The sequence below is a fragment of the Plutella xylostella genome, chromosome 10 (assembly GCF_932276165.1).
Source record: "Plutella xylostella chromosome 10, ilPluXylo3.1, whole genome shotgun sequence".
NCBI lineage: Eukaryota > Metazoa > Arthropoda > Insecta > Lepidoptera > Plutellidae > Plutella > Plutella xylostella.
This window is the reverse complement of record NC_063990.1, coordinates 6312734-6334568: the sequence shown is the minus strand read 5'-3', so window position 1 is coordinate 6334568 and position 21835 is coordinate 6312734. Positions and strand designations below refer to the sequence as shown.

The 21835-nt window shown below is 39.7% G+C and overlaps 1 protein-coding gene across 9 annotated transcripts in view; it reads left to right on the top strand.

Annotated features, from left to right (window-relative positions):
- Positions 1 to 1375: 1375 nt before the first annotated feature.
- LOC105380532 (Ca(2+)/calmodulin-responsive adenylate cyclase) overlaps positions 1376 to 21835 on the top strand; it is a 79986-nt gene continuing 59526 nt past the window's right edge. For all 9 annotated transcript variants that reach the window (XM_048623310.1, XM_048623309.1, XM_048623308.1 and 6 more), the window contains exons 1-3: positions 1376 to 1655; positions 19995 to 20247; positions 20588 to 20920. In XM_048623310.1, the coding sequence (XP_048479267.1) occupies positions 20035 to 20247; positions 20588 to 20920 (546 nt within the window). In that variant the 5' untranslated portion in view covers positions 1376 to 1655; positions 19995 to 20034. The remainder of the gene's footprint in view (positions 1656 to 19994; positions 20248 to 20587; positions 20921 to 21835) is intronic.

Genomic DNA, 21835 nt, shown 5'->3' with positions numbered 1-21835 from the left:
TTCTATTCTAATAACGTTATCTAAATAAATATTTATTGGTTTCACTATTAGCCTTCATATTAACACCTTCTAGCTTGTATAAGAGCTTTTTTGTGGATGGTAAGTTGTTTTTAAAATACATAAATAGGTAGGAAGTTAACAGGCAAAATTTCAAGTATCAAAGTTATGTTTCGCTATATAGGGTTGCTACATGAAAGATAGCAGTGCCCTCATTTAATTTCAGGACTTTATAGTTTCACTGTAAGTAGAGTCCTACAGTTGATAGTGTTGATACGTCACTTCACTTGGGGAGAATAAATTCATGCACGGATGCACCCCAAAATAGGATAAGCCCACATTACAGTATGTACCTAGATAGTCCGCTGTAACTGTATTGCGTGCCACGAGTTTTCCTGTTAGTGGTCGCCCATCAAAGAAATTTCCAAAGTTTCCAGTGCTTCCTTTTTTTAGGTACTTAAGTAAGTACTAGGTATATGGTGGCAAATGATTAAGTACCTACCTTATACTATACAATACAATAAAAACAATAGAGTTACCAAAGTAATATTACCTACTTAAATTATTAGCACGGGCGTTGGTATTTGTCCAAACAAATCGGTACTTGACACGAGATGAATGCATTGCACTGCACTGACGTAGGAGCGGTGTTCAGTTTTATTTATAAAATCGATGTTTAATGTTTGCACAAATAACAGGCTGAATACTTAACTATGTAGGTTAAGTATTTAATATATCTAGATGTAAGTAGGTAGGTACCTATGAGTATGAAAGTATGAAACAAATGGCGCAGTGGTAAAGCCGCTGAAAGGAAGGAATGAGGTAGGTTGTATTCTCGGCCTGGGCAGATAGGCACATTTCTTTAGACATGATTAAGTACTTTTTTTTTAGAATAGTATAAATATTTATTCAAAGAAAACAACTTAACAACAAACAACAACAAAACAACAAAGTATATAAAACCTAGGTAGGTGTTGTTTGCAGCCAAAATGTGTTTTTTTTAAACTTTTATGACAGTAATACCTATCACTAATAACACTAAGTTCAACAGACATTATTATGTTAATCAGATAGGTATCTAATCTAATGGTACTTTTGAGAAGTTGGTTTGAGATTGGAAATCATCAATTAATAGTGTTACTGATGTTATTGTTAAGTATTTAGTTATTAAGTAGGTATGAGTGACTCTTCCCCCTTGTAAACACAGGTTGGAAATACCTACAATGCAAATGCAGCATTGTTACTACAATGGCTTGTATTTTTTCCTGAGTCAGCAGGTTGAACAGAGGCGAAATTCAAACCCGCCGCTATCATGAACGTGCCCGATGCCCGACCCTCCCGCGATTGTAAATTACGAACGCACCCGGCGCGCGCCAGTCATCGAGCGGCCGCGGAGCTGGGCGCTTGTCTTTACCCCGCGTGTGCAGTTGTACTATTTGTGATGCACGAGTTTGTTATCATAATTCTTGACTAAAAACTAACACATCGATCGGATTACAGTGAGCCAAACGGCTGAAGAAGTGTGCAGTGATAACTTTCAATCGTTAAAAGTTGATAATTGTCGTTTGTTTGAATGGTGCAGTGTTTATGTTGGTGAAGCGCCTCCCGATTTGTCCGGCGCGCCGCACGGACGTCGCCCCCCGCGACTGGTGAAGGAGGTGAGCTTACTTCTACTTGGGATTATTTTAAGTTGTTGTTCCGGCCGACATGGGCCGGAGTAGCGGCCCTTTTGGGTGATCCGGTGAAGGGCAATTTATGGGTAGAGGTGGCAGTGCAGTTATAACACATAGCAACTTATATATCACATTATATTTATATAATTTCATAATGATTATAAAAATAAAAGAAAGGCTGTTATAAATATAATTATTTTCCGTAAAAAAATTTTTTTCGTGACAGCGCCATCTTACGGCGTTCTAATCAAATTATAGTTTGTCAAATCTAATTAGTTGCTAAAATCGTCAAGAGATGTCTCTAGATTGGCCAACAAATCGAATATTGAAATTAGTAATATGAATTATGATCCCTGTGTACTAGTATTAGAGCCTATTTTGCTTCGTGCTATTTTTCATTATGAATATAATTTCAACTACTGTTATGAGTATCATTATATTGATTGTCTTTATAACAGTTTATCGTTTCGGTATATCGTCGCGCGAAAAATTATAACTGCTCGGCACATTGTTTAAACTTAAATATGTATAAAAACAGTGTGTTTAGTGTATAACTTTATTGTTTAGTTCTACGTGTTAACTTATTTGTAATATTCAATCATAATTCATAAATATCATTATAATTTTGATATAAACATTACAAAGAAAAACGCAAATCAAACATGGATATTCATGAATAGAATGTTCCTAATACCTAAGTATTATGTAAAACTACACATACACTCATGCTTATATTACGAGTAAATTATAATTCTACCCCCTAAGTAACATACGAGTACATATCAACTGAACAAGTTATAAGTATCATATTTTCTAATTTTACGTTATAGTTTGAAAATATATTTATAAAGATGATAACGTATCGTTCATTATACTGTTAAAAAAAACAGCAGCTTAAGATACCTATACTGCTATCACAATAACAACTTAGGATATTACTTATACTGTTACTTTATATTCGTTATCTTAAACTGTTGTCTTAAACTGTTATATCAATAACAGTTTAAGACAACGAATATAAAATTATAATATAACGTATAATTCATTATTAAGATTTAGCCGTTATAACCACCTCTATTTATGGGCAGCCGATGAGAGCCGGTTCCTGCCGCGGGAGCAGGACTGCATGTTTCTCTAACAACAATTAATATTAATAATATCCGGTTGAATGCGAGTCGTAAGTTCTATTTGTGTGTCGCGCCCGAAATTGGGTCAAAGGGATTTGTATTCTACCTTCACAAAAAAGATTTACTTAAGTACTTAACTATTGTAAAATGAAGAGAAAGATATTTTGCTAAGCGATTTATTTTTGTTTGTTGACAAGTTTTATTTAAGTAAGTAAGTAGTTAAGTATTTTTTTATTATGAACTACCTACCAACGCATAGTTATATCTTATTGCATTCTCCCAACTTTCTACTGCCAGGAGGTTTATGTAATTGCAGATCTTATATTTGAACCACTAGGATAAGGATAAGATTGAAACTTTGAAACCCATGCATTTTGCCACCTTGCTGTCTAATGTACATACTTACGGCTTATCCATTCTGCATCCTGTATTGGCCAGCGCCAGGCCAGGTAGCTACTCAAACAGGAATCTGATACGATTTAACCTAAATAAAGTGTTAGGAACGAAGTAGTAAATAAAATAAAATACCTACCGCACTCAAAAAACAATCGAATGCTATTTTGTGAATGAAAAAAAAAATGCTATTTTGTGCAAAAAGGGAAAAATTGAGTTGATTCCCAACCTCATACATTGAAGTTCACTGACAGATCAGGTACCTGACAAATCTGACAAGACACTTGTCCTATGGATCTTGTATGGCCTATGTCCAGCAGTGGATGATTATTGGCTGATGATGATGGATCTGACAGACGTTTGACAGTGAAAGATCGCAGGTCTGCAAGGATTACACAGGGCCGCAAACAGGCACAATCACCTCTTCTTATTGTAGGTATTTACTTAAGTAGGAAAATATACATCTACTGAAGGACAAGACGCTAGGGCAAAACGACAAATAATCTTGCTCTCATTTATTTATCTACACATTTATCTGCCCTTTACAATCGGCTCATCATGAAATAATTGGCCGAATCAAGCATTGACGTGATGTAATGTGCCCAGGCAGGGCTCTAACTGGTAAATACCTAGATACTAATTGTGAAATGACCTAGCCTAGTTATCCAATATCTATGTAGGTACATAAAGCTGTTAATATTGAATCACTCTAATCACAATTTTATCAGATTACGATAAAATCTGATGCAGTAAGCACTACAATCTACCCCCGAGTATCTCCACCCACCTAACCGATAATAAACAGACCGGCAATAAAGATCCCCTGGAATCCTTGTAGATCTTATTCCTCAATGATTAGATGCATATTCGATGAACAGAGGCTCGCTGCAGATGGCTGGAGCCTGACCTAGTTACCCGGCCAGCCTCATCATAGCCTGAAAACGCCATTACCCAACACCCCGCTAATAGGCAGTCATTGTACAGCTGTTTACTGAATTGTCGGCTGAAGACAAGACACATCAAAAGGGGAAAGAAATGCCTGTTTATAGTTAAATGATGGGAACGTAACGTATCGGAAAGAAATAAAAGTCGGAAAACACGAGTTTTTATGTTAGTAACACACAAATGCGAAATATCAGTCCAACAAATCAATAAAATGTAAAGTAAGTAAGTATACTTAGTTACATATTATATGCCTACCCAGTTTTTGAGTTCCCAAAAAAAAACTGCAAAAAATATAACTTTTTGTGGACAACACAAAGCCACAAGTCAATGGCCACAGAATGATGTAAGCCCTACACCTACCAAGCAGCCTAGGAGCGTCCGATCACCGAACCACATCGCTTGTAACGGGTTTTATCTTCGGGACTGTGGTTTTGGGCATCTACCTACACTACTACATACCTACTACCTGTGTGATATTGATATTCGACTTCGCAACATGTCGATGATTCAGCGCGGCCGCGGCTAGACGGGTCATCAACTCATCATCCATCAATCATCCGATCATGGTAGTAATTGCTGAGATGCTAAGGATGCTACGCTTCACCGAGTCTCCATTCGAGAAATATAATATGCCTTTAAGTTTTTTATTATTCTATCTGTCCCTAGATTTATGTAGTTATAAATACTGTTATAGTTTATATTTACGCGTTTTTCCTTGTGCTGATACGGACCAAAATAAAAACATATAGGTAGTTGTGCAAGGTAACCGTTGCACAACAGCAGCTATAAAGTTTTAAACGACTAAAATAACATCACAGTTTAGCTAAGGTTTAACTTCCCCAGTTTCATGAACTCTCTAGGAAGTGTTTGCTTCATAAACAAATTTACCAGAGATTAGTTCTGAGCTTACTGATTGCTGTTGCTTGCTGATTTACTGTTCAGCATTTGTTATTAATTATGAATACAATATTTAAAAAAATTGTATCATATAAGAATGCATATAAATATTATATTGCATTAACTCGAGACGCTTAGCTTAATTTATAAATGGAATGTGCGTAATCAAAATGTTAAGTTAATTATGTTAAATGGACATACAGTATACATCTCAGTCCACCATAGACCACCGTAGTTATGAAATGAAATGCGTTTCACTCAATGCTTTTGCTTAGTTTAGCAAAAAACTTCCTACCCTGAAGGAATGGTTTATCAATACTGGCGCAATTTTGCCAAATTATGGTTGTTCGGCCAAGTTGTAACACAATGAGGTATTGTTGTTGCTTACGTTTTCGCAGATTCTAAGAAATTATGTATCGAAAGGCGCCTTATTTGAAGAGTACCTAACAGGAAAACATTTTGATTACTGACTGATTCAATTGAAATAAACTAACTAATTAAGTAAATGTATATGTAATTTTTGTTCATGTAAAACCGGCGAGCACACTCAAATAAAGAGTTAAAACTTTAAGAAATAGTACTTAAAGATTTATCCATTCAACGATGTTGTTGTTGGTCTAAAGCTGGCCAAAGGCTTGTCAGCCGTCACATCAATCACTTAACTTTTATTAAGCTGTTCGCCTTTTTAATTGACTTGCTAATTTTACTAATTTAGTTGACTAGACATTGTAATAGAAACTTGTGTTTATAGCTTATCTACTCGTAGTAGTTATAGTTTTAATTTATGAATGTTTTATTTTCTTAATTAAACGAAGAGCCGTCATGGCTACCTTACATCATTCTGTGTACATTGTCCAGGAGTGGACGATCGCGATCGAAAAAAACACGTGGAACAAGTTAAAAGCGGATTTCAAAATATTTTGCATATGTCCTATGACCTCACCGTCCTTGGGGGAACCGAAGTATTTAAAAACAACGATTTTGACGTAGTTCACACGACCAACTACCTTTTATGACGGTTACACTATCGTGGAATTCGTGGATAATAAACAATTAAGCAACCGGATTCTTCAAACCACATTTTCTGACGATATCACATTAGCTGCTCGTATCTAGACGCATCCGTAACATTTAGTTCCACTAACACACGTTACGTAACTACGTAACTTACCAATTAGTTTTGACAGGACAGCTACACGTTGTGTGAAGTTCGGTAGTTTGGTCGCCCGGGAATCGTCCTTCATCTGTCAATCGAATGACACACTTAGCTGGGATCCTTCCCGGCGCTGCCAATCTACGTCGATTGAATACCAAAGTGTGGTAAAGCACCCCACTCCCGGCCCTCGCGACGTGACTGATGGCTGATTGTGTTCATTGTCACTCGCCGGCTCCAAGAACTCGGAAGTTCAGGAGACCATGTAGGCTGACGGCTGATGAATATTGTATGCGATCGCGAAATACGCGTAACGGACTGCGTGTGAGCTGATCCGAGGATTATAGCTCATTTTTTATGTAATGTTAATACGAGTTTTTTCTTAGGACGTAGGTACCTTAGATGAGTATTTGTATAGACAGGTAGGCAATAGACAAAATTAAAAACCAGTCAAAGATTTACCTGGTGCTTGTCACCACCTACGTAAACACTCCTCGTTGTGGTGTCGGCGACGTGCGCCCGCGCAGTCCGCGCCGCGTTGTCCTCAGCACGGTGCCGCTCCAGCGCAGCGGCCTCGCCTGTCACATTCCACCATGTTTATGTCTTCAGAACAGACGAAAAATACGGAACGGAGTCACTGGAAGCTATTCTACAAAGCTTCAAAATTAAATGTAATTAAAACTGCCCATTTCAACTTAATATCATAAAGTTAGTAAGTTTTGAACATCCTACTAATTTCTATTCTATTCTACAAGGAATGTCTGTTACTCTTTCACAAGAAAACTACTTGACATTTTTTTAATAAAATTTGGCAATCTTGGCTGTATTAATACAAAGAATATGTATTGTTAATTTATCCCGAAATGCCCACGGTTAAATTTTTAAGGCAAAGTGAACCTCGCAGGAATTTTTAACCGACTTCAAAAAAAGGAGGTGGTTCTCAATTCGTCGGGATCTTTTTTTTTCATTACACATACATCACAGGATTCTTCAAGTTATTCTGAATCTTCGTAGCTATACTATACTACACATTTATTGCAGGGACAATAAATTTTATTAATACGTGGAACAATGTAGGCATATATCGTTTGAAGTAGCAGGTACCGTGGCAGTTTGTATGTGGCTGTTAAATTTAATTAAATCTAAACAACAGTGTCGTTAGTATACATGATATTATTATCTTGGGAGAGATTGGTTACATAACCTTTACCCAATATTAGCTCAAGTAATTAAGATTTGCCGGAGACACTCTATCGGAATTCGGGGTTTCTCTGATGGATCAGCTTACCGACACACCGTATATATTGGTAAAATTGAGAAACTATACTAACTGAAACAAACTAAAAAATACTCAAAATATAGCTACCACCTGCATATGTACACTACATTGATATAATAACCGAACATCTCACGAAGCAATTACGGCCATCTGCAGCCAAATTACTTTAAGTACGTTCCTAGCTAGACCAATATGTGATGATATCGTCAATGAAGGTAAATCGTCACGTCGATCAGTTGACCAACCGGTCGTCGGACAGCAGGTGTGTCTGTCTACTTGTCCGATAATAATAACGGCTTACTTTGACGGCGCGCTTTAATTACACTCGGTATATGGTGTAGACCGGTCCTGCCAGCACTTCGCGCCGCAATACTGGCTGTGGCCAGGGGGTTAGTACTTGCGCTCTATTTTGTGATGAGTTCCATGAACTATTCGCAATCGAAATGTCGCTTCGTGTTATGGATGCCATTTTTATTCCATTTAGCAGAAATAATGTAAATTTATTTACCAATTTATTCTACTAATTTATCCCTAAACCCGATTACTTAAAAAACGAGGTGTTCCTACTTTAAAGCGTGTAGTTCTTTACATAAAAATGCTTTAAGTGCCAATTTCTCCATAGTCGGTTGTCTAACCGACCGGGATTGGTTCATCAATTATACGTCATCTCCATATAAAATTCTTGACAGATGTGTCAAAAGTCAACCACTAATACCTGGTTATGCTCTAACCGAGAATGGAGAAATTGGCACTTAAGGGTTCTAAAGTTACTTAGTTGCTCATTAATTTGTCATCACTGCTGAGGGTCATAAACTTCCTAAGGTTACAAGTTCATTTCAATACTAGTGAAGGCTCATGGCCATTACCCACTCGCACCACCCGACCCCAATATTCGAGGTTTATTTCGGCTTATCAGGGGCTCGATCTGCGCCAGCCAACCTTGAACCTAAATGGGGAAAACCGTGTGTTACAAATAGTAATATTCGAAGTGACCGCTGTAGGGTGCTATGCCCTTGGTCGGGCCGTGAAGTGTCTTCCGCTAGTTGAGTGGCCGCCAACAGAAACAAGAAGACGAGCTGACGTCACGTGACGTCGTGCTGATGCACCACATGTGTCGCCGTGTCGTCATCGCGGATATTCAACGGCGTTTGCGAGTGTTACTAGACGGCAAATGATCTCGAATGCTTACTTAAATTTTATATGTAAAACAGTTAAACCAAACTATAACATTATGGCTCTATAATCAGTACTTCGGCGTAGAAATGTTTCTCAGCCTGTTTATTAATTATACCCTTTCTGTGTAGCTTACAAACAAAAGCAACCTAAGAACAAAATAACGATCACTAAACTGTAAGCAACAGTAATCATAAACTTTAAATACATGTACTGCAAGTTTTTCTTGTTGACTCGGATAATTACAAGGTACGGCACCTAAGGCGTGTTTTCGTGTTTCCAAGGGCAATGCTAGCAGAGTACCTACCTACATGATCACTTCACACTTCACACACAATATCCAAAACAAAGATTAAAGGTTGCATGGGCGCGGGCGGTTGCCTCCAAACGGCAGTTAACGCGATTATGCGTCGGCATGTCAACATTGTCAACTTGGTCGCTTTGTGTAAGCTTTTAAGATGTCTCCGTGCCTTGTCTGAAACTGTTCCGAGTTAACGAGACTCAAGAAAGAAAAGATTTGACATTTTGGGATATAAATTCGTGTGCCATCAAAATTATTATATAGGACTGTTTTTCTGCATAATGTTATAAAAATAATGCTCAAATTTTCAACGTTATCGTTTATTCATTAAGTACCGGGTAATATTCGCATTAAATAAACGTTTGTTGAGGATTTATTAAATGCAAATATTCGAAATTTGATATACATTTTATAAAAGGTTTGATTTATTATAAGTAAGCTCTTTGAGTAATTTCAGCTGTAAGCTTTATGTAAATGCTTTATCATTCATCAAGATTAAATTCAAATTAGATATTAATGCGATTTTGAAGTGAATTTGTGTTTCGTAATTTGTAATTAAGGGGAGATGTGCACGGAAAATTTTAATTATCTCCGTATCGCGTTGGTTTAAACGCCACGTCGAAAAGTTGAGTTTAATTGTTGTGTATCTGAATTCTGAACGTGGTTTTGTTTCTTTGATTTATTCTTACTTTGGTGGATAAATGTTTATAAATGTACAATATTTTCTACCCAAAATGATTACATTGGTATCAGGTACTTAACTATTAGATTGTGGATCAAAATCAAAAATCAAAAATATTTATTTAAACACCTATGAATTTAAATGAGTAAGTACAATATTATGAAATTAAATTGGAAGTGTGTGAGTTAGTAAATTTACGAGTTTTGGTGGCTTCCACACTAGGCTCGGCCTGTGTCGTGGATGCCGGTGTACCGGTTATAAAAGGTTTAAGCAAGTTTATTTCTGCTCATTTTACTGATCTTCACATTGTGGTCTGTTCAGTTACAAAATATACAAATCGAGAAATATTACCCAAATAAAACCTAAATAACCGACTGTAATCCCCGAAGGGGTAGTCAGAGGCTCAGAGGTGACTCGCAAGCGAGCCACCCGCTATTGTCGCTGTGCATTTGTACTCATACAAAAACGTACCTGCATTTTAAATTGATTACTTAATCGCATCGTATTCCCGAGACAGTACCGATCGTATCGCCGTCGATGTTTATGTTAATATCTGTCTAAAAAGGCTACGTTTGTCAGTCGGTGCTCCGCCTGTCTCCCTTTCAATAACTGAATTTCAACCGGAAGGAAGAGAAGTGCGGGCAAAGCCTTTCCGATTGCTTCGCTTATCGACATTCGACTTTATATTATGTTCTACGGTTATACCTCAGTGGTTATATTATACCCTGCTGATTCATAAAAAAATACCCTTCCCATTGTAACTCTTGTAAGCTATGGAACTGACAAATTTTACAAATAGCTGACGCTACTGCTGCAAAAATTTCGATGCGTATGCGTCAATTTCCGAATAGCACTGCGTGCGGATAACCCAATACGGCTTGCCACAATCCGCTTCACCGTTTACGAGTCATAACTCATAGTGTAACCTCTAAATGGCGACTTGAACTTAAAATTCGCCAATAGTTTGCAAATAGGAAGGAACTCCTTAGCCTGCGGCCGCGGCATAGCCAGCCGCGTCTGGGTTCAATGTCCCGCGACCGTGACCCCCGCGAGCCTCTCCCCCCCCCCTCTCTTGATTCACGACTTTTCGCTCACCGTACTTCACGTGACTGCGAAACCATGATTTGATTCGCTCAAACAGATATTAGGCAGCTAAGAGAGATTCCATTAAATTAACATTAACGGAATTCCTTCCCGAAAACGAATTCCCTTAAAACTCTTAATGAAGATAACATTTCAGCCGTATTTTCGAGAAGTATCTTTATTAGTGAGCGTAGGTAATGGAGGATAAGGAGTAATAAATTTAAAAATATTTACTTGATGAGAAAATTTTAGAGTGCTCTTAGATACGAAGTTAAGTAGTCAGGGTTGACCTAAATATAAAATGAAAATCTTAAATTTTTCATAACCTAAGTGTCAACAAAGAAGGATTGATTTATTATTACATATTACATATCACATATCCTCTCATTTATTTCTTTTGTTTAGTCATAAGGTCTTTGTGTTCATTTATTACTGTTTTTCATTATGTTTTCTTTTTTTTTCTGTGTGTGTGCGATGGCACGGAATAAACGTTTTTTATTATTATTATTATTATGTTGTGTCGTTACCGTCTCGGGACCATGGGGTCCCGGGCATTTGGAAGGCGTGCATGGGGCCGAAGCCAACATGTAGAGGCCCGTTTGACAACATTAATCTATATGAAATGTGACACCAACCGACGATTTTCCCTGTGCAGACTATAGAAGTAAACCCAAGGAAAATCCCCGGTTAGTGCAGGACTATTGTAGGATATGGAGAAAACTAATACAGGGTTATGGAAGGGGGTGCTAAATGGACTGGGTAACTGGGACTATGGAAGGACTATGGCCCCTGCCTGACCTATGTTTCACACACGGATAAAAAGGCAGGGGGTGACTCGCACACACATTAAATGGGCCCCCCAAAACAGTCGCTAGCACATTACAGTGACGTAGCAACAAGGGGGCAACATGGCATGAGGTGCTGAGGATGGAGAGGTATACCAAGGCTCTCAGAGCAATCGCGGATGCCGGTCAAGACCCCTACAAGCACTTACTGGATATACATCCTTCCTCCGAGCATTTCTGCTCTAGCGGTACACCACTCAAGCCAGCCAATGAAGGCAAGCAAGAGGTGGGAGATCCTGTTCCTCGTCAGTGTTCACTCTGGCCAACCAATAAAGGCAAGCCAGAGATGAGGAACAGGGGTTCTCCCCGGCATCGGGTGGGTGGGGTCGCTAATGCCCAACAGCTCGCCACAAGCTGCCCTGCCGCATTATTATTATTATTATTATGTTGTGTCGTTACCATCACGGGACCATGGGGTCCCGGGCATTTGGAAGGCGTGCATGGGGCCGAAGCCAACATGTAGTGGCCCGTTTGACAACATTAATCTATATGAAATGTGACACCAACCGAAGATTTTCCTTGTGTAAACTATGGAGTAAACCCAAGGAAAATCCACGGTTAGTGCAGGACTATTGTAGGATATGGAGAAAACTAATACAGGGTTATGGAAGGGGGTGCTAAATGGACTGGGTAACTGGGACTATGGAAGGACTATGGCCCCTGCCTGGACCTATATGTTTCACACACGGATAAAAAGGCAGGGGGTGACTCGCACACACAGTAAATGGGCCCCCCAAAACAGTCGCTAGCACATAACAGTGACGTAGCAACAAGGGGGCAACATGGCATGAGGTGCTAAGGATGGAGAGGTATTCCACGGCTCTCAGGACAATCGCGTTATCGGTCAAGATCCCTACAAGCACCTTACTGGGTAATACATCCTTCCTCGAGCATTGCTGCTCTAGCGGTACACCACTCAAGCCAGCCAATGAAGGCAAGCAAGAGGTGGGAGATCCTGTTCCTCGTCAGTGTTCACTCTGGACAACCAATAAAGGCAAGCCAGAGATGAGGAACAGGGGTTCTCCCCGGCATCGGGTGGGTGGGGTCGCTAATGCCCAACAGCTCGCCACAAGCTGCCCTGCCGCCTTATTATTATTATTATTACTGAAAGCAGACTTGATCAGCATCAGCACCAATCGAATTTAGTTTCAGCAAGAAAGCATATCTAATAAAGTTATTGTTACGACAGCAGAACATAAAAATCGCCCACACAACTTTCCGATAGAATTCTCTTAACTTGATTAGCTCGTAATTCCGAGAGAGAGCGGCACTTTCAAGACAAAGAACCTCGTTCAGGGTTCATCAGCTCGTTTTCAAATTATACGCTGAAGTTAAAAACACTTTTTAAGAGTCAGAGGTGAGAGACTACTCTGACTTTTCTACTTGCAAAATGTAATGTAAGTATACGACTAAATATTGTTTGAGAACGGGTAAAACTAATGTGTTTGATCCAATACCAAAGTTTCCTCAAAACCTCGATCGGGATTTCATGGTAGGTCCTTTCTTCTTCGTTCTGTATTTTTGTTTGTTATGATAATTGCGCTCGTTAATGTCTTTTATGTTTCTTTCTCCGTATTGTATCATTCGCTTTTTTAAAACGTTGCTTGTTTATAAACGTTGCACACCTACCATCTGTTTCATGGCTTCAATTTAGAAAAAGTATGTTTCATTGGAATAGTTACGTTGAAAAGAATAATGTTTGTCTCAGAATATTGATCAAATCGCACTACCTGTATATTAATAAAATGTAGCCATAAAAAGTTTTTACGTTACCTTGAAATATTTTATGATACTACTAGTATAAAGTAGGTAAAAGACACTTCACTCAACTCTAACGTAGCTGTTATTTATTTGAAAATGAGAACATTATAGCTTGTAGGTACACATGGTATCCTAGTCCTGTTTTTGTAAAAAAACGGCAACAAGTTTTTTAATCATAAATCCATCATAAAAGCTTGATCGGTCTACTGCGTTGGAAAATCGCATTTGTTCGCAAGTATGATACGAACCAGAATGGATTTCCGATAAGTTTCGCGACGGGCGGATACGATGGCGTCAACTCGGTTATGTAAATGCGATTGTTTTACTCTAGGTGTAGTGCGGATACATTACCTGGGTGCTACCGTATATCTCCAACCCACCCGCCAAGCGTGGAGATTATGACAGTGAACCTCCAGTCTTGCATGAGGCCCATGTCCTGTAGTTTCCCTGGCTGTACATAGGACGTAGTTGACTATTACCCGGCTGTACAATCTGTACATAGGACCTTTTAAACCTCACCAATGATGATCTTCCTGATGGCAAGGTCATATTTCAAGCCAAATTGTAATTTTATTATCACTATTATTATGACGATTATTTGAATGGTAATAATAGATTCTTACATTAATAACGTGACCACATTGTATACTTCCTTATCCTAATAGAATTTGTGACTTAATCATTTGTTTTGATGACTCCATTAAGCTACTATGATAGAATCACCAATTTAAACATCAGACGTTAAACGAACAGTTACTAATGAATAGTGTTAATAAACTGGAAGTGTTAGTACCTAAGCAAATAATATTTTAATTCTTGTAAAAACATATCAGCATTGTACCATCTGTTTAAACGAAAATACGGTTATTAGTGCTTCAAATACTAGATGCACGTCACTTCAGCAGCTGCCTCGTCCGGTGGCGGGGAGTAGGGGTCTCGTTAAGGAGTCACGTAGGCCACTGAATTCTTTTTCTGGCAAGTTCTCCTTCCAATTTGCAACTAAATCGAACGCCGAGTCCGCACTAACAAGAAACTGCAATACTAGCCGGAGTTCTCGAAGGAAGTTCAATGTTTTCAGGCTATTTCGGTTCACCATTTCACGAACGAAATTTCCATCCAAGTTTTGTACGTAATGTCCGCTCGGTTGTTGCCTGACTTGCTAATGCTTTCTCATCATCATTAGTGTTTATGTGCCAATAAATGAAATGGCTAATAATTTAGACTAACCATAAATCTTATAAGTAGTAAGTATAGTATTTTGTATGTACGATCATGCTTAATCGGTGTTTAATCATTCCGACACCCGTAACACGGGCACGTTAATTGTGTTAGATCTGAACATGATCATATTTTATTCTGCCTCCGTACGGGAAATAGGCGAGGCGTGTACCGGTGGCTACGCTAGCTTCACGAAATACGTTTACAATAAGTTTCTGAGATCAGCTGCGCTAATCCACGTTGCATTAAACGTAGTTACCTATTTTATAGCTTTCGGAATTTCGGAAACTTTATATTTTAAGCAACAGTAGACCTTCAGTACTTACCTACGTATATATAATATATATAGTATAGGCGTGTACGTGGGGCACACGTTCTATGTTTAGTTTTAAACCAGTTCGTACCTTTTTGTGCCAATTCATCTGGCAGGAATGTAACAACTTACTTTAAAATTTTGTAACAACATATTTGAGTTCTAGCTGATCGTGTTATGGATTGTGATAGATATTGATCCAGTTCTCACGGAAATAATGTGCATTTTGAGTATAAACTTGTTTACTACAGTAACGTTTTAGTTTACGGAAATACCTGCTTTGGTTTTTGTTAGCTACTTATTAAATGTCTGGAGTAGGTAATTTTATGTTACGTGTATAATGCGCCAAAAATACGAGTAATCCGGTTTTTCTAAACGTTCATTTTGTTTATTACATTCCTCATCATAACTCTACGCTTGGTTTGTGTTTTAAATTATTAAATAGAAGTAAACATGGCTGTACATAAATAAACAAACGAAAAGCACTATGTACCTACCTAGTAGCACTATTTAGGTCCATTGTGCTGGCTAATTATAAAACTTACGATGCTCGTGTAGCAGTTTTGTTTGTTTCCAGTAAATGTTTACCTAATTTTCATGATTAGCATTACGAAATACCAGAAAAAAAAACAAAAAAAAAAAAATGTATTGTCGAAATACCAGCTTATGCGATATACCCTACATAATTATTTTAATTGAAAATCTTAGATACACAAAAAGCCGTAAAATTAGGTAGGGGAAGAGGAAAATCTTCAACCAAATTAATTTATAATATAATTGCAAATGGACGTTAGGGCATTTTCGAGTTTTTTAATTAATTTCCGTCGTCTAAATTAAGACATTTGGAAGACAAATTCTATTCTATTCTATTCTATTCTCGTAGGGGGTGAAGTTCCTGTACGTGGCTCTCTCGAGTGGAACCTTTGTACATATCCCCTTGGTTTCAGCTCAGCCAGCCTAGCTCCCGAGTAAACTGGAGTAGCAGGCCTGGGTGTTGCAATAGCTGAGGTAGGCGCTCAGTTGGTCCAAGAATAGATAATCTTGTTTCTGTAGTAGGTGGACAAGCTAACAGAATATGTTCAACCGTCTCATCTACTTCCTTACATGTCCTACATAAGGGACTAGTTGAGTTACCTATAGTATATAAGTGTTTATTCACGCAACAATGTCCTGTTATTAATCCTACCATTAATGATATATATTACTACGGGACAGGTTGAGTAAGTAGCGTGTAAGTTTATGGTTGTGTGATACAATAAACGCTTTAGTTTGTCTGCAATCTACACGATTTTTCCACTCCTGATTGTGTTCAGATAGTGTTTTATCGGTGAGACATTGCCTTATTGCCTTTGATGACAATCTAATAAATGGTTCTGGCCCTATTGGTAGGGTATTTGATCCCATTCTTGCTAGTCGGTCAGCCTCGCAATTTCCTATATTGTCGTTATGACTTTTAATCCATTGTACTGTTACATTGTTTGAAATGCTTAGGTTTTCCAGTGTTCTGTGACATTCTAAAATTAATTTAGATTTTGTTACAGTTCTGCCTAAGGCACCTAAAATAGCCATACTGTCTGTGTAGAAGCAGATATTGCTATTTTTTGTGTCTTTTATTTGTGTAGCTCCGTCAAGTAGGCTGGCAGCTTCTGCCTGAAAAACAGTAGCTTTGTTCCCGAAGCTGACAGAGTATTGTAAATTAAGTTCCGGGCAGAAGACACCTCCACCGCTGCCCTTCTTGTTCTTGGCTCCGTCAATGTAGATATTGATGTCGTAATTGTTTTCGTCTGATGTGCCACACTGATCTCGCTGGATAGTGTACCTTCTGTTGAAGATAAACGTCTTTATAGTAGTGTCGCTGCATTCAGTGGACCCGGGAGCCGACAACTTGGCAATGTCAAGTATGCGACTGTGTCCCTGTGCAGTGGTATTCGTTGACCAGAGTCCCAGGTTACTTAGCCTTATCGCCGCCGCTTTAGCTTCCTGCTTGATGATAATATCGAGCGGTGGAAGTCCTAGAATTATTTCTAGGGCGGCTGTTGGGGTTGACTTCATACATCCGGTGATTGAAACGCATGCAAGTCTTTGAAACTGTCGTAGTTTGTTTTTCACAGTGGTGAGGTTTGATCTTTGCCACCACACTACTGCTCCATAGGTTATTATAGGTCTGACCACCGCTGTGTACAGCCATTTGCATAGCTTCGGTTTTAATCCCCATTTAGATCCAACAAGTTTACTAGTTTGATAAAGAGATATTGTTGCTTTACTCAGGGTCTTGTCAATATGCTTAGACCAGCTTAAACGGTGGTCTAGCCATACGCCAAGATATTTTACCTCATTTGTCAACTTTAAGGTTGTATTAAATAGTTTAGGTAGTTTTAAATTGCCTATTTTAGTCTTTTTAGTAAATAGCACCATTTCTGTTTTGGTCGGGTTCACCGACAGTTCATGTTTATGGCACCATTCCTCTATAATGTTTAGTGCAAGTTGCATTCTTTCACATAAGGTGTTAACAAACAAGCCCCCGATGAGAATAGTGATGTCATCGGCGTAGGCTATTGTTGTAAAACCTTTATTATTTAGATCGCAAAGTAGATCATTCACAACTAAAACCCACAGCAATGGAGATAACACTCCACCCTGCGGACATCCCTTTGCTACTTTGCATCTTATTGTATTTGTTGAAGTAAAAGATACTGTTCTTGATTTAAGCATATTTGTTATCCAGGCACTGATGACCGGGTCTACATCATGATTTTTAAGGTTATTACTTATGCTATTGAACATAGTTTTATCAAAAGCTCCTTCAATATCGATAAAAACTGCAAGGCAGGATTGTTGTAACAATATTGAGTTTTCGATTTTGCTTACCACTGTGTGGCACGCATGTTGATTAGGATGAACAGGTTTCACAGAAAGTGCACCGTCACGTATATATCTATCGCAAAGTCGTTCTAAAGTTTTTAGAAGAAATGATGACAGACTGATGGGTCTATAGGCTTTCGGAGAAGTGTAGTCATCTTTACCTGGTTTAGGTAAAAATACTACCTTCACCTCTCTCCATCCCTTTGGTATATATCCCAGGGCCAGACAGGCCCGGTAGATAACTACCATCCTTGGCACAATAATGTCGACCTCCCACTGTAGAAGAGCCGGCACTATGCCGTCTGCTCCCGGCGACTTAAAGGGAAGGAACGAAGAGATAGCCCATTTAACTTTTTCTTCATTTATTACGGCGGCTGCAATGGAGAAGAATTCATAATTGGTGACAGCATATCTTGATCACACGACGCCTCCGCTAACATTTCACAGCCAGGGAAGTGTGTGAGCAGCAAGAGGCTGTTCCTTTCGCTTTCGGTTTTTGTATAAGTCCCGTCTGGATTTTTTAATGTATCTAGCTGATTTTGAGAATCATTCGATACGCATTTTTTCGCCCACGCGGCTTTCGATTCACTTTGGATTGTTGCGCAAAAATTTCTCCAAGATTCCCTGGTTTTTGCTCTAGTCTCTTTTTTGAAGTTGTTCCTGGCAATTTGAAATGCTTTCCAGTCTTCTTCTTTTTTTGTATTCTTGGCGCGATTGAAAAGTTTTCTTACATTTGATCTCATTTTCTCCAGTGATGTGCACCACCACTTCCGAGGTGTAGCACTCACAGTCACTAGAGGACATGATTCTTCATAACTTTTGACAATGACGTTTGTTATTTCGTCAACAGCATTGTCTATCATGTTACCGCTATTTAAGTTGTCATACGGCTGAGTGTCTCCCAGAGCTTTATGCAAACGATTGTGAAAATCGTTTTTGTTTGTTTTCCTCGGATTTCTATATTGTCTAGGTAAGGGTATTATTGATGTTAGCTTAAAAGATATCCATCTGTGATCCGCACAGGACACGTCTGGAAGCACCCTCCAGCCTACCACCAGGTCCCTCGCCTGACTGTTAGTGATTGTGACATCTGGAATGGTTTGGGCCCGAGCCGTGACGAACGTAGGCTCGGATCCCCTATTCAGGACACTTAAATTATTGGATAATAGGAACTCGAGTAATTCCCTACCCCTTTTGTTAGTTTCCCTACAGCCCCATAGACTGCTGTGTGCATTTGCATCGCAACCTATAATGAGTGGGATATTGTTTATCTTACATTCCGTGACAAGAGATATAAACTCGGGCGGGGGCATTGACATTGGAAGACAAACAATCCAGGCATAAAATATACAGTAGGCCCATTATTTGATATGCACTTTTGCACCCTATCAAATTCACAAACTGCTCACTTGTGTATCATGTGCAATTTACTATAATGAACATTATAGCAGTTCGTGACAAGGTCGAAAAGTGTATTATGCTAGCAACATTAGTCGTCAAGTTAGCTGATTAGGTCACACTATATAATGGTTCATGTGCAATTGTGCATCACATGTGACCCTTCGACTCCCTTACCGTGACTCCAAGTCAAACCGGAGTAAACCTCTGCAGGCTAGACAGTTTAATCCGCAAAAGCTTTTTTTTATTAATATAAAGTTCAAAAAAGCTTTGCGTACAAATACCTCGAAGAGGAAGGTCTTTTCACAAAGGCTTCACGAGGAAAAATCTCACGGAAACAATCAGACTTTTCACCGAGTCTGCGAAAATATCTGCGAATTGCGGGGTTATAATCTGGTCGCCAACTGAACCCGTCGTCTTCTTTTACAAACTACGTAGTAACAATAAAAAGGTTAAGCGTGGCATTTCTTTGGCGAAACCGAATATCAATATGAAAGAAATAGCTATTTCACTATAATTCAATCAATATGGAGCTTTGTCGAAGCTCACAATAGTCGTGCTCAGACACAGAAAGAGTCGACAGGAAGTATTGGCTTCCTCCCGCCAATCAGACGCGTTCTTGGCTCTTCTCCACACGTCCATAGGGAGTGGATCACTGGGCGGACGTTGTAATTAATGAGGTGGAATATTTTGTGGGATGATAAAGGTTAGACGGGCTCGCCTTCAGGGTTAGAACGTAAAAAACTTTACTATTTTTAGGTAGGTAAGGAGGTATAGGTAATTAGGTACTAGCAGTTCTTTCTTCCCTTCAATTGACGCCGAAGCTAGACACTATTCATAAAAAAAATGTAACATTAATTTTGTACAGCTGCACTAACCTGGTCGTTGTTCCAGATGCTGGGTGTGTGCGTGGTCGGCGCCGGGGGCGGGTGAGATGGACCACGCGGTGAAGGCGATGCGCGCGCGCGGCTGGGCGGCGCGGCTGGCGCGGCGGCGCTTCGAGTCCGCGGAGCTGGAGGAGCTGTACGCGCGGTACGCCTGCAAGCTGCAGCGCGCATCTGTGGGGTCCGCCCTGGCGCTGTGGGCGCTGGTGGCCGCCGCGCTGGCCGGGGTGGATGCCGCGCGCGGCTGGCGGAGGACTCCGCAGGTAGGTCGTGTTTGATACCAGCAATGATAAAGACGGAATGTGGTTAAAATTGTTCGTTCTATTATGGTTTCGAATGATGGTGGGAGAGTAGTTAGAAAACCATCTGATGGATAGTGGATAAAGGGGCACCGTGGGGCCACCTGAAAACTTTTCTTCCGCAAATGGAGGTTTCTAGCCAGCAGTGTGCAATGGAAAGATGATGAATTAATTATGACAGTAAATAGATCCACTATCTAACGTTCAATATCTATGGCAAATTCAACTATATTGGCCCAACAAGAACATGGTACCTACACACTTTTAGACTCGCATGAAATTAACCAGCAACATAACCCCCCAGGTGTGCGTGCTATCAGCGCACGCACTGCTCTGCGCGGGGCTGGCGTGGTGGTGCGGGCGCGCGGCGGAACACGCGCCGGAGCGCCGCCTGCCGCGCGCCTGCTGGCTGGCGCTGGCCGGGGGCGGCGCCGCACTGCTGGCCCAACTGCCCGCCTGGTCCGCCGGCTCGGCTGCTGAGGGCGCGGAGCACGTGGTGTGGGCCATCTTCGCCGCCTACGCGCTGTTGCCGGTCGGCGCGCCCGCCGCCATCGCCTTCGGGAGTCTCCTGACGGTCGCGCACACGGTGGCGGCCGCGCTCGTGGCGTATCGCTTCCCGTATTACATCTGGCAGCAGGTTAGATACATTGTTATTGTAAATTATTGAATACAAATACAATTTTAAGGGCACAGATTACTCCATCACTCAAAGCTCATGAGAGTCATGATGCTCATGACTCCTGTAAAGTACACATATTTAATCTGAGATGGTGCCTGATTTAAAAAAAAACCTAGTAATGCTGCAGTATCTAAGAATATTTTCATATTTCATAAAAATATCATTAATCTAGTGTGAAAGATGAAACACCTTTGAAGACAGAAATACACAGCGATTGTTTGCTTGAGTGTCCGTCCCGAAAGTGACCTTATGCTCGATGCCATTCATGGCTTTATTCGAAAGAAAATCATGTTATCAAAAGCCAGGTAAGCTTATGACAATGGGTCTATATTCAGTCGGTGTCGGTTGAGGGTAGTTTATAGCCGTGATAAGGTCACGCCCTCAACCTTGCTCGAAGACCTACAGCCGTCGAAGCTAATATATGGCCCAATACACTTTTTTATTACAATGTTTTATGTCCACCAGACTCTGGCCATGAATTGTCACATTCTGCCTTTTTGCAGCTTAAAGTATAATGAAATTGAAAGCGCTGTTTATCTTCTTTAGCATGCGAAAAAGCGATCAGTTATTTTCATATTGACCGGGGAATTGTAATAAATCAAAACATTGTTGGCAAGCGAAGGACATTCCCTCTGGGCTACTACTATTATGTACGAGTACTTACTTTCACATTTCTAAGGGTGCGTATTGCGACGTATAAAAACGAAATGTATAATTTCACATTAATAACGTTCACAACATATAATGAACGTTACGTATAACAACAAAATCTATATTTTCATAAGGTATAAGATTCAATTGGTATAACGTACATTTTATATAAAATCAAAATATATAATACTTACGAGGACTAATATCAATTCGTATAACATA